At 38.1% G+C, this 12411-nt stretch overlaps 1 protein-coding gene across 2 annotated transcripts; it reads right to left on the bottom strand.

Moving 5' to 3' along the window:
- Nucleotides 1-427: 427 nt before the first annotated feature.
- LOC129275069 (cyclin-dependent kinase 12-like) lies at nt 428-11844 on the bottom strand. Of its 2 annotated transcripts, none has more exons than XM_054911845.2 (7): nt 11121-11844; nt 9760-10670; nt 9158-9328; nt 8648-8838; nt 5780-6135; nt 4867-4998; nt 428-4212 (listed from the first exon to the last, which is right to left on the bottom strand). In XM_054911845.2, the coding sequence occupies exons 1-7, from the start codon at nt 11774-11776 to the stop codon at nt 2838-2840; spliced, it is 3792 nt and encodes a 1263-aa protein (XP_054767820.2). In that variant the 5' UTR covers nt 11777-11844; the 3' UTR covers nt 428-2837. The 2 variants fall into 2 exon arrangements, with proteins under 2 accessions (XP_054767820.2, XP_054767821.2); XM_054911846.2 differs by having other exon boundaries at nt 9760-10652.
- Between the last annotated feature and the right edge of the window lie 567 nt (nt 11845-12411).

The following is a 12411-nucleotide window of genomic DNA, read 5'->3' as shown; positions in this document are numbered from 1 at the left end:
TGTGACCTTCACTTATAATCCCTTTGAAAAATGTCATTATTATATAATTCATGAAATACGATCTTGAGAAAATTTGAAAGGGAAGTTGCAGGATAATTTCAAATTAAATTTTGCATACTTTTCAGATTACAGATATTAGGCTGCATTGTGAAATTCTTTGTAAAATTCTCCACCCTTCCAGTGACTTATCAAGAAATTAAAGAGATGGTCACATGTAGGACCTTATTTCAACAGTAAATTGTGATATTCAGTATTTCAAACCAAAAATCTAATATATACTCCAATTACTGCATTATGCCGACTCATTTTTGTATTTAACATGCAGTTACTAGAATGTTTTAAATAAAAAAATACTACCCCTCCATCTATTTAACAGCACGTATTAAGTCACCGACTGAGAAAACGCACACATAATACGAAACACAAGTGTAATTTACATATTTTTAATTTCTTTCTTTGCTTATCAACACATCACAGAAATTTCAATTTTTCTTAAGATTTACATATTACACTTGCACTGGTTTGCAAAGTAACTTTTGTCTCTGATTAACATCTGACTGGCTTAAAAAATATTTAGAGGAAAAAATCTTTATAATTACAGCTCTTAATACGGCCAGATAATAAGAATATCTTCTTGCGTGACATCAAAAAAGCAAAGTGCATAAAGCACACACAGAGTACTATCATCCAAAGTCACACATAAATTTACAACTTACAAGGATGTTTAAATCATTAGATTCTTAGCTTTCGTCTAAAATCAGGATCTATATTACAACTAACTACAAAGAAATCCTTAAGTCTACAAATATATCTCTCGATAATATTTAACTCTTTCATAAAAAAATCAAACATGATGAAAAGGTTTCCTTCTAAATGAACCAAGAAATACTACACATCTTTAAAAAAAAAAATGAGGAACAAGGTGACTTTGTCACCATTAACATAGAGTGTAGCTGGTGATCTGACATTATTGGACACTTTCACATTTGGCAATAGTAAAGATCCTACTACCCTACTATTAAGTCAAATCTCTGATCAGAGTTGTATGTGAAAACTAGTTCCTTCCTCACATTGCAACGAACCTTTAGGTTTGCAACTAAAATTCATGTTACCTGCAATTTTTTATTTTTCTTAAAGTTTCTCCAAGGCAAGACCAGGTATATTTAATGGGGGGGGGGGGGCAAAGTATGCATCTGCATTAGACTATTTTCATGACTAAATAATCACATAAAGTTGTGTCGCAATGTGCCTAATAAACCTCGATAACATCTTTATCATAATCTATTCAGAAATGTTAAATACAATAACTTAAATAGATTAAACAGATTGGAATACAAATATAATCATCCTCCTCAGAAAGATATCGATTTAAAAGCTGGTTAGGTAGTGTTGTAATATGAAGATCTCTCTCTCTCTGTACCAAGACATCTGCTCTGGGGGCCAGCCAATAAAGATTCTTCTATTCGGTCTCCATTTCATTAGATGAGCAATGCTATAGATGAATATCTTAACAGATTATTATCTATTAAAGAATCTATCTATTGTATGAGAAACAAAAATTAGAATTTGTCTGCAAACCCAAAAAAAAATAGGTGACAAAAATGAAGTTAAATCTTTAAAAAGTTATGGGGCATTTAGCCAGCGTATGCTAAGCTGTTATAATTTAATCCATCTCATGATATCAAGAATCACAACTTCTTTGTAACAGAGAATTTGTTTCTTATTGAGAAATTAAACCTTGATAAGATTACCAAGAAATAGGATTGAATGGCTTGCAACATTGCACTGGCATGTGCTGGCTAAATTTCTGGGAATGACAGCCCCTTTAAGGGTGCCAAGAATAGATAAGAAAGAAGGAAAGTTCTCTAGAATAGATCCTTCTGCAGACAAAAGTAGAGTCATCAAAAAACATGTTGGAAATTGATGAACTTCCCACTTCTGTCAAAAACTTAACATCCTGATCACTTCAAATTGGATGCATTTTCAATTAATGGGATAAAAGGGAACTTAAGTAATATAATTTGATACTGATTTAAGTATTTACAAAATAGAAATGGGGAAGGTGTTGTCCATTTTTCATAGGAATTTTTGGTAGAAGGAAATAAAAAGATTGTCTCTTGATTTATCCTGTAATTATATTTTTCATAGTTCCCAAACAAGAATTTTGCAATCATTTTGTTAATTTTTCTCCTTATTAGGGCTAGACAATACTGAATATCGCCTGAAGTACTATGGAGATTTATCATTCCCAATTTATAATCTTCAAATAATCTCAAACAATGGTCACTGTACTGCCCATTTTATTTTCGATAGCCAATTTCATAAATAGACAAATGCAATGGAGCTGGAACTAAAACTACCATGTGGTCTTGCCATGTATCTAAAACTTGATAGGAGTCATTTCTCTGAAAAAACTTTGTTTACGATACTCTTAACTGTAACATTTACATTGTCTTCCATACAAATGGCAAATAAGCATGTTTCATTTTGTCAAGGCCAGTTAATAAAAATTCTTTGTTTTCTGTTGAGGTCTTCCGCTACATGTAATTTAGTTTTTTTTAAATCTTGTAGTGCAAAACATGAAAACTTATTATGACACATGAAGCAAATAATCAGTTACATTGGGTGATTTTGGGACATATTTATATCATAGCACAAATCCACTTTTGATAAATATGTCATGTCACACTTTAAAAAATTTTCATCAGCTGATCCTTCTAGTACAAAACGAGAGATCAAGGGAACATCTAAATAAGACGGTTATCATACCTAAATCATGATATATCTCGCTGTCTACAAGACTGTAAAAATAAAAGTAACTCTTGTTTTCACAATCATCATGACCATCCTGTCCCTGGCCCTACGGGACCCTTCTTATTACCTCGATGTGATCCCTTGAACCCTCCTCTACCACCCCCTCGATTGAAAGGAAGAGGACCCCAAGCTTTACCCTTGTTCTTCCCTGCAGGGAATAAGTTCCCTCTGTCTCCACTTCCTGATGGCTTGGATGGGTCATCTTTGCTGTACTGTCCACTGGGAAAGATGGGTTTTGAGTGAGGTAGGAAGGGGTCCTGAGGTGCACTGTCTGGGGGTGGAAGGGCCGGTTCCGGCGGTGGGGGCAAGTTAGGGTCCACAGGCTGCTGATCGATTCCCAGCTCAGATAAACCCTGCTGAGCAATCATCTGCATCAAGGCAGCCTTTACACCGGGAGTCACCAGATTAGTGTCTTCTGCGTGTTGCTGCTCCTGCTCTTCCGCTTCTGGTGACTCTGGTGGTGGCCCCAGAGGAGTTGGGGGTTTCCAGCTCTGTTGCGAGTCATCCGACACACCAATATCTGGTCTAGAGTTTTCCCTGGAATATGACATACTGGAAGATTCTCCTCCCTGAGAATTGCCATAATTGTCCGGAAAAGAGCTACGGGAGTCTGAGGGTGGAGTGATCATTGATGTGCTTTGTTGGGCATTTCCATAACTTTTACCCTGACTCGTGGCACTAGAGGGAGCTGGGTCAGATGCCCCTTTTGAAGGATTGACTGGTTTACCAAACAGGGCAGAGACATATTGGGCAAGAGAGGTTGCAATTTCCTTAGCATGCTTTTTCTGCTCCGATGATGAAGTCCCAAACACCTGCTCCAGGGCACCACCTGTTCCTTTGGACCCTTCCAAGGCCTTGACAAGCAAATCTGTAGTGACCTCCTTATTAGGCAACGGCGCTGGCTTCGCCTCATCTTCTTTGGACTTTTGTTTGGTTGCATGTGCTGCAATTAAAAGCTGCATGTTCAGGTTCTCCAAGAGCTTGATTGTGGAGGCATCAACTTGCACATTGAGGGTTTCTGCAAGTTTGTTGACATCCAGCTGGGGCTGAGCCTGAAGCAGGTTTATCAACTTGGCAAGCTTCTTTTCTCCTGACCCTTTCCCTCCATCTCCCGAAGAATCCTTGCTCTCTTTGGAGGCTTGGGGTGTGTTGGACCGACTTGGGGCTCTGCTTCCTCTCTTTGAGCTTCCTGACTCTTCTGACCCAAGTCCAGGTATATGAGTAGCTTCTTCCTCAGTTACTGCAGGAGGCAGGGGCTCTTTGCGACTGGATTTAGAGTGGCTTTGCTCCGGCCCATTGCCTGCTCGATTCTGAGCAGCAGCCTGCTGCTGTTGCTGCCTTTCCTGCCGCCGTCTGCGCTTACTCCACAGTTCATGGCAATCCTGCCAATGTGGCAAGCTGGAAGTTACAGTAAATCAAAGTGTAAAACCAATCAATATATGAAATACATTTACAATTGAAATACAAAACAGCATGGAAAAAGGATTTTAAAACCTTTTCCCCTTTCATCCTCCATAAGAAACAAGTGACCATTACCTATGTATTCATATACCATACGTTTTTACGCTGCCTAAGTACTTTTTTTTTTAATTTAGACGATCATTCATTAGTTATCACTGCAAATATTCTCAGTTTACAGAGATATTGACCGACAATATTTTGTTATTGTAGATCAGTGAAATTATCTTTGGTTACACACTGATCTTTTAAGGTGCCTGTTAGAATATTTCTATAACTCATTTTATCAATGATAGTTTTTTTTTAAATTTGTTTTGCTCCCCCCCCATCACTTGTGCGCCTTGAGCATTTCTTACGAGAAGGATATGGCACCTAATAAACTGCATTTGTTATTATTATTACTGTTTATCTTCTTGGTCCTGCTTCATAAAGTCATGATAACTCTAACCTTACTGAAATCCCATGCAAATAAAGTCTGTAACACAGTGAATTCTGAATGAATATTAACATCTAACTGCGGTTTTAAACTCAAAACCATGTTACATAATTATAATTATATCAATTGTGGTGGGGTGTACATAACAAAGAACTTACTCTGGCTGGGTCAGTTTTCCTTGGTTGATAGCCTGCAGCCAGATACAGTTCAGCGCATCTTCAGCAGTGGTTCGTTTATCAGGGTCAAGGGTTAACATTCCATCTAATAGATCAAGGGCATCTTTGGGTAACCTTGGGTTGAAAGAAAAAAGATCATATCCATAGAAATAATAGAATACTATACAACTGATTTCACACATTCAATAACCCCTTTGAACTTGTAACCCCTAAAGGTTGATAAGATCTTCACTCCTATATCTATTACATAGACAAAGTAATAGGAAGTTGTCTCGACATTGGTTAAAAAATCACTGTGACCTTTGACCTGGTGACCCAAAATTATTTGGGGCATTGTCCTTCTACGCATACGTAAATGTACATAGAATAGAATTGTAATGGTTTATTGGCAATACATGATTGGCAGCCAGTGGATGAAATATACATGTTTACAAAATATAAGAATGCACAATGATATTATACAAAGAGTAAATAAACTATAAAAAAAGCATTCAATACATAATAGATTAAATTACACAAAGATTTTCATTATGACGGATCTAATTACATGAAGGAGTTCTGAGTGTGAGTGAAATTATAAATCGCATTAAATCAAATATTGCATAAATAGAAGAATGCATAATGAAATCAACTAGTAACACAAAAAAAATCATATTCAGGAGGTCAATAAAAATCATTGGCAAACAGGTGAATTGTCAACCAAAAAAACATGCCTTGGCTGCCAACTTTTGGTGGGAGGAAGCAGGAATATGTGGGACACTAAAGATCATTAAGGGAAAGATATCAAATCCTAACATGACTATAAAAATAAGTATAAAGATATAAAAAATTCATTAGAAAAAAGAATTTTAAATACTTTTTGAACAAGGAGTTATTGCTAAATAAGTAAACTTACAAAGAGAATTCTTCTCTGAGCCTACGGTTATACATCTTTTTGGGCTTCATGGTGTTGAAGAGGGGTAAGCGAATGACGTCCGGCCAGACTGCTGGGGTAGGTGTGCCACAGATCCTGCTGATCAGCTCCAGCTGGGCCAACTCCTGGTTGGCCTGGAAAATGGGTCTTTGTGTGAAGAGCTCCCCAAGGATACAGCCGCAGCTCCAGACGTCTACTGCTGGACCGTAACGCTCTTCTCCGAGGAGGAGTTCTGGTGGCCGGTACCAGAGGGTGATGACCTTGTTGGTGTAAGGCCTGGTCTTGTCATCAGCATGGTACAATCTTGCTAGACCAAAGTCAGCCAGCTTGATATGGCCCTGTCAGAAAAAAAAGTAGGAGAAATTCAATGAATGGTGGATCTTACATAAAAAGGACATCAATAAAAATTAATTCCTTTATTCAATTCACTACCTAGAGCATTCGGTGGGTCAATGGCACTGGAGAGAAAAATGCAAAAATTGGCAAAATAAAAATAAATTTCAAACTTAGGAGTTCCTTTTTTTCTCAATGTTCTTTCTTAGAATATTGTGTTTTAAAATAGCAGTTTAATGTTAGTGGTCATTTTTGGAAAAATCTAAAATAAGTGTCAGTTGATTCTCTGGACAATCCTCTACTCCAGTAGGTATGCAATATCATACCCTATAATGCTTATTGCAACATCACTTTGTCAATAAAATTTATTCTTTACAGCAGTTTTTTTTTGGTCATACATCTCTGGCACATGTAAGCAGACAAAGTCGGTACATTATTACATCACATGATCATTTTTTAAGTAAAGTGTATACAGCTTCTTTGTTACAGTTTTATAATTCTGCTCAGGGTGCTGCACAGTCTATTTAATAAAATTATTCAGGTACGATGTGCATGTACTCTGCTTGAGGGGACCTACATGTACATGTACATTAACCTCAAGTCATGACCTTGACCAAGTTCATGCAAATAACTTAATCCTTCTATTCAATGCTTTCAACAGACAGGGGCCCGTATTCTGAAGTCAGGTTTAACTTAGACCATGGTCTAACCCTGTGCTAAAATTATGGGGAGCCAAAAATTCGACAATTCTTTTCATATTGTACATTTCTTATGTTTATTATTTTGTTTCCTTTTGATTTCATATTGAACCACAATACCTCAATATACTTCAGTTATCATTCCCAGATAATTAGAGTTTCATTTGAGTTAATAAATTGGATGTGTATTGTTAGGGATTTGTGCCCCAATTGGCTCTCCATAGTTAAATCACAACTTTAAACCAAGGTTTAATTTAAACCTGACTTCAGAATACAGACAAGGATGTTTATTGATTAGATACCATGCAAACTTATTTGAAGTACCGGAGCATAAAAGAAACTGTAGAACTACAATGAACTGGTACTGCTCTTTTACAATGAGAGACTTGAGTGTTCAACATATTGAAGTGGAAGAATGTGAAAGGAGCAAAAGTCTTGTAATATCATATGGCAGCGCGTGACACTGGCACTGGTCCGAAAATCCCAGACCAGTAAAAATTGCTTTCGGGCCAGTAACTTTTCAGAAATAGCCAGATTTACTAGTCAGATATGACCAGTAAAAATATCTGATACAAATGATATTTCCTTCTCTTTTGTAAATTGTAAGTATGGTTCTGGCGTCTCACAAAAATGGCTCTTTAAAATTGAGAAATTGCTCTCATGAATTATGTTTGTGTGTGTACTGTTTTTTTTTTTGGGGGGGGGGGGAAGAACTTTTTGCTTTTTTATTTATTGGGACCAGTACATTTTAGGTTCGGACCAGTAAAATATTGAAAACCTGGGTATCTACTGGTCAGACATAATCAGGCTGGACCAGTAGAAAAAAAGGGTTAGTGTGGAGCCCTGCATATGGGGAGCTGCCCAGATACCATGGGTCTGTATTCCGAAGTCCAGTGCAACTTTTTTAACATGGTCTAACTTGTGCTAAAATTGTGGGAAGCTGAAATTGTCAACAATATTTCTTTGTATGTTTCTTATGTTTTCAGTTCTCTTTCCTCATGCTTTAATGGCAAAGAAAACTATTTTAGTTGCCAATTGAAAGACGGTTATGGATGAATTTGAGAGTCAAATCAGCTGATAACTTGATCCTGTACTGTTTTGTGTCCTGTGCCACAATTGGCATTCCATAGTCGAACCATTACCTGAGCAAAGAGTTTAAAGGACAAGTCCACCCCAACAAAAAGTTGATTTGAATAAAAAGAGAAAAATCCAACTAGCAAAACACTGAAAACTTCATCAACATCGGATGTAAAATAAGAAAGTTATGACATTTTAAAGTTTTGCTTTATTTCACAAAACAGTTATATGCACATCCTGGTCGGTATGGAAATGAGGAGACTGATGACGTCATCCACTCACTATTTCTTTTGTATTCTATTACATGAAATATTTTAATTTTCTCCTCATTGTCAAGTGAAACAATGCTTGATTCCTCCATGAACAGTTGGAACTAGCATTGCTTAAAACTATATGATTCAGTCGAGTTGGTCCCTATTGTCAAATCTGTAAAAAATGAAATATTGTATAATTCAAACAATAAAAAACAAAAGAAATAGTGAGTGATGGACATCATTAACCGTCTCATTTGCATGTCACTGAGTTGTGCATATCACCGTTTTGTGAAAAATAAGTGAAACTTTAAAATGTCATAACTTTCTTAGTTTACATCCGATTTTGATGAAATTTTCAGCATTATGCTAGTTTTGATTTTTCTCTATTTATTCAAATCAACATTTTTCTGGGGTTTGCTTGACCTTTAAATCAAAACCAGAGTTCAGAACAGGGGCCTATATACTTCACAACACTCTGTATGAATTACCTTGTTATTCAGTAAGATATTAGAACATTTAATATCTCTGTGCAGGAAGTTCCTCTTGTGACAGTAGTTCAGGCCATCAAGAAGTTGCTTCATGAAGCTACGGACATGTTCCTCGCTGAAGTTTACAAGTCCTGATTCTAGTAGTCCCATCAGATCATGGTCCATGTACTCAAATACCAGGTAGAAGGCTCCTGTTCAGATCATTAATGAAATGTCATTATTTTAGTTAGATCAGATGAAACAGCCCAATGAAAATAGTAGTCTTAGGAATAGATATCGATTCAGCATAATTTTTGTCATTACTTATTCTACAGCAATCACCATGTAACCCAAATTTGAAAACCGTCCAATTCACATCTATTCTTTATCAAACAAGACCACAAATCAAATCGGTTGCAGCAGGTAAATGTGGTAGTGGCTTATTTAGAGCTTTCCTCTGATATCTAAATGCGATTTTTGGTCAGATTTAAATCTTTGCGAAACATGCCCTGGCTTAAAACATGAACTCACCTTTGTCCTTTTTAAAGTCAAGTGCATCCTGTTTATCTGTGACAATCTCATGGAGCCTGACTACACTGTCATGGTTCAACTGCCTCAGGATCTTAATCTCTCTGACGGCTGTGATTGGAAAGCCCTCTTTCTCATTATCTGTCCTCACCTTTTTCAAAGCTACTAGTTCACCTGTGGACAAGAGGAGACGAGGGACAAAGGGGAGATGGGAAAAGCAGTTAGTAAATTATACCCTGGGACAGTATAAAAAAAAAGGAATTAGCCTTTCATTCATTAATGAACTATGAAGTAATATCCTTCATGACAAAATGATAAAGGCTTGTAATCATGCAAAAAGAGTACAGGTATTTTATTGATTTTAAAAGATAAGGGTTGTTTCATAAAGCTGCTCATAAATTAACAAATGATTTTATGCACGACATTACGCGCAACTGGAAATGTTCATTTTGACACCCCATTCATGTGGACATATCATACTACAAAAGCCAAGTCAGTTTTAGATAAATTATGCACGTTAATATTTTTATTGCTAGAAGAGCTGTATATTACATGCATTTCGTTTTGTTTCCTTGACATTGATTAAAGACAACACCCCGTCTCACCTGTATCTTTGTCCCGAGCCTTGTACACTTGGCCATAGGTTCCTTCTCCAATCTGGTTGATGATCTCGAAGACATCAACACACCTTTCTCCCCAATCCAAGGAGCTTCCAGCTAACTTTGCCCTCCGCTGTCTGATCATCTCCCGCTTCCCCAGGTCAACCTTAGATTCTTTCGCCTCCTTCTCCTTGTTCTTTGACCGTAGCTGCGTCTGAGGCGATGGAGTGTCCACTGGTGATTCTTCAGGAGTTGGAGCCATCGGAGGGAGTGGAAGATCTGATATTGATGTCCTTGATCTTGCTCGATCCCTGGACAGATTTCGCATCCGCTCTGCAACATCACCTTTATCTTTCACCACTCTCATAGGACTGTCCACTGCATCTATCGTAGGCGGGAGGGGCAAAGGTGGTTTTGCTGGAGCTTGCCTTGGGGGAGGAGAGGACCTTTTTGGTTCAGGTTCAGGTGCTGGGACAGGAGACGGCACAACTGGCTTTATTTCTTTCTTTATAACAAGGCCTCTATCTGGCAATTCCACAACTGTCCGCTGAGGTGAGGCAGTTTCCTTCTCCTTCAGGTCATTCTTAATTGTAAAAATCATTGGGCTTTCTGGCTTTGGCATTTTGACCTTGACAGGTTCTGGCATTGGTTCTGGAGAAGGTTCCTTCTCCTGCTTGACTTCCTTGGTCTTAACAGCCTGAATATTTTTCTTCCTGTACTTGAGGACTTCTCCTCCAATGGAAGAATGATACTTGGTAGCAGGAAAATCAAGTGAAGGGCTTCGTGCCCGTTTCTTGCTACGATAAGGCGGAGGTGAAGGGGATCTGGACGGAGAATGTTTAGGTCTTCGGTAAGGACTGCCACTGGGAGACCGGGATACCTTCTGATGCCTCTTCCTGCTTTTAGTTTTAGATTTGCTTTTGTTAGTTCAGGAGAGAATGCCATGTTAGACACAAGATATAACATAAATAATAATTTGTTCTCCTGACAGGATAGCCATTTCATACATTTTTGGTTAACATTGTATCCTACTTTCTCAAATGCTGTTTTCTTACACATCTTCCTCTATTTGTCTGAGCACAAAATAATTGCTGAAATGCATACAACATAGCTCAACACATTTCTCTTCTAGCGACTCCTCACTTACTCATTTCCTAGAATAACATTGCAAATGCAAAAATGCCAAAGGATCAAGGTTTTAATTGTTTTAAGAAAACTGTTATGTGGCTAAATGTAACAACTGTTAGCAAGATCATTACAAGTAAATATTTGCAAGTATTTTGCAATCTTATACTGAAAAAGCATGTACATAATAATGTTTGAACTCAAAAGATGGGCAGAGCTGGCCTTGTATTGCAATGACTTACCTGTAGGAGGGACTTCTACTTCTTGACTTGTTGCTTTGCCTGGACATCTGGTAATAGTCTGGACTTGGACTTCTGTTCTTCCTGCTACTAGTAGGCGATTTCCTATACTTCTGCTTACTCTTTGATTGTTTAGATCGCTTCGGAGACGCCGAGTACCTGGGTGGTGGACTGTGGTATCTGGTTGGAGGAGGGGGAGAGCTTTGATAAGCCCTTGGCCTAGAGGCTTCACTGGATCTTCCATGTCTGGAAGATGAGTAACTCTTCTGCGACACAGGATGAGGTTCAGGGGAGGGCGGCCTTCTTGAGGAAGAACTCCTTGAGTTTGAAGAATGCGGAGAATCCCTCCCTTGTTGAGTCTTATAAATTTTAATCGCCGTTGCTGGGGACACATGTCTCCGTTTCTTCGGAGGGTCGGGGGACGGTCTACTCTTCTGCGGTGGCGGAGAAGGTACGGGGCTCAAAGAATAGTCCTCACTACTAATATCGTCATACTCTACCAAAGGTTTAACAACTTGTTCCTTGACCTTGTCCCGCGAGCGTTTACTTTTGTGTCGTCCAGACTTTGAGGACTTGCTATGTTTCCTCTTGCTAGGGCTATCTCTGTGTTCATGATAATAACTGGGGCTTCCACCCCGATTCTTATGACTGCTTGGCATATTGTATTCTTTGTGTTGGCACACGTCTTTTCACCTTTCAGTCAGTCATTCACATTTAATCCTGTGTTCACCTGCAGAAGAGAAAATGAAAATTTGAAAGAAGGTGAGTCTAACCATCAAAAGTAAACAAAAGACAACAAAGCTGTGAAGAATGTAGATATGTAAATATATATTTAACATTTTTGTTTGTTTATATTACATTTGGATAGTCATTTTGTTGGATTCCGTCCCTATTGTTTGTGATCAACACAACTGGAATTGATGTTTAACTTGAAAACTTATGGCAATGCAAGCCAGGTGCATGACAGCCAACAAGTTATGGCATATAGATCATTGTCAAGAATTCAATCATTGGGCGAGATCCAAAGATGAAAATCAACAAAATGAGTTCATTGAAATGCTTTGAACAATGTGCAACATACAGCGACGGCTACATGTTCTTCATGTAAAGTGGACTACTTCATGTACATGTCAATGTTTTTTACATGTATATTGCCCGGTTGACACTTGCACGCATTGTGGTGCCTGCATTGCCCCGAATTGGTGCCTGCCAGTGCGGGACACTTTATGGCATGACTTGGCTATATCAATTCACGCATTGTCCCGACACGTTCACGACATATTTGCGCATAGTT

This window comes from Lytechinus pictus, chromosome 13 (assembly GCF_037042905.1).
Source record: "Lytechinus pictus isolate F3 Inbred chromosome 13, Lp3.0, whole genome shotgun sequence".
Taxonomy (NCBI): domain Eukaryota; kingdom Metazoa; phylum Echinodermata; class Echinoidea; order Temnopleuroida; family Toxopneustidae; genus Lytechinus; species Lytechinus pictus.
The sequence above is the reverse complement of the archived record's forward strand: the minus strand, read 5'-3'. Positions and strand labels throughout refer to the sequence as shown.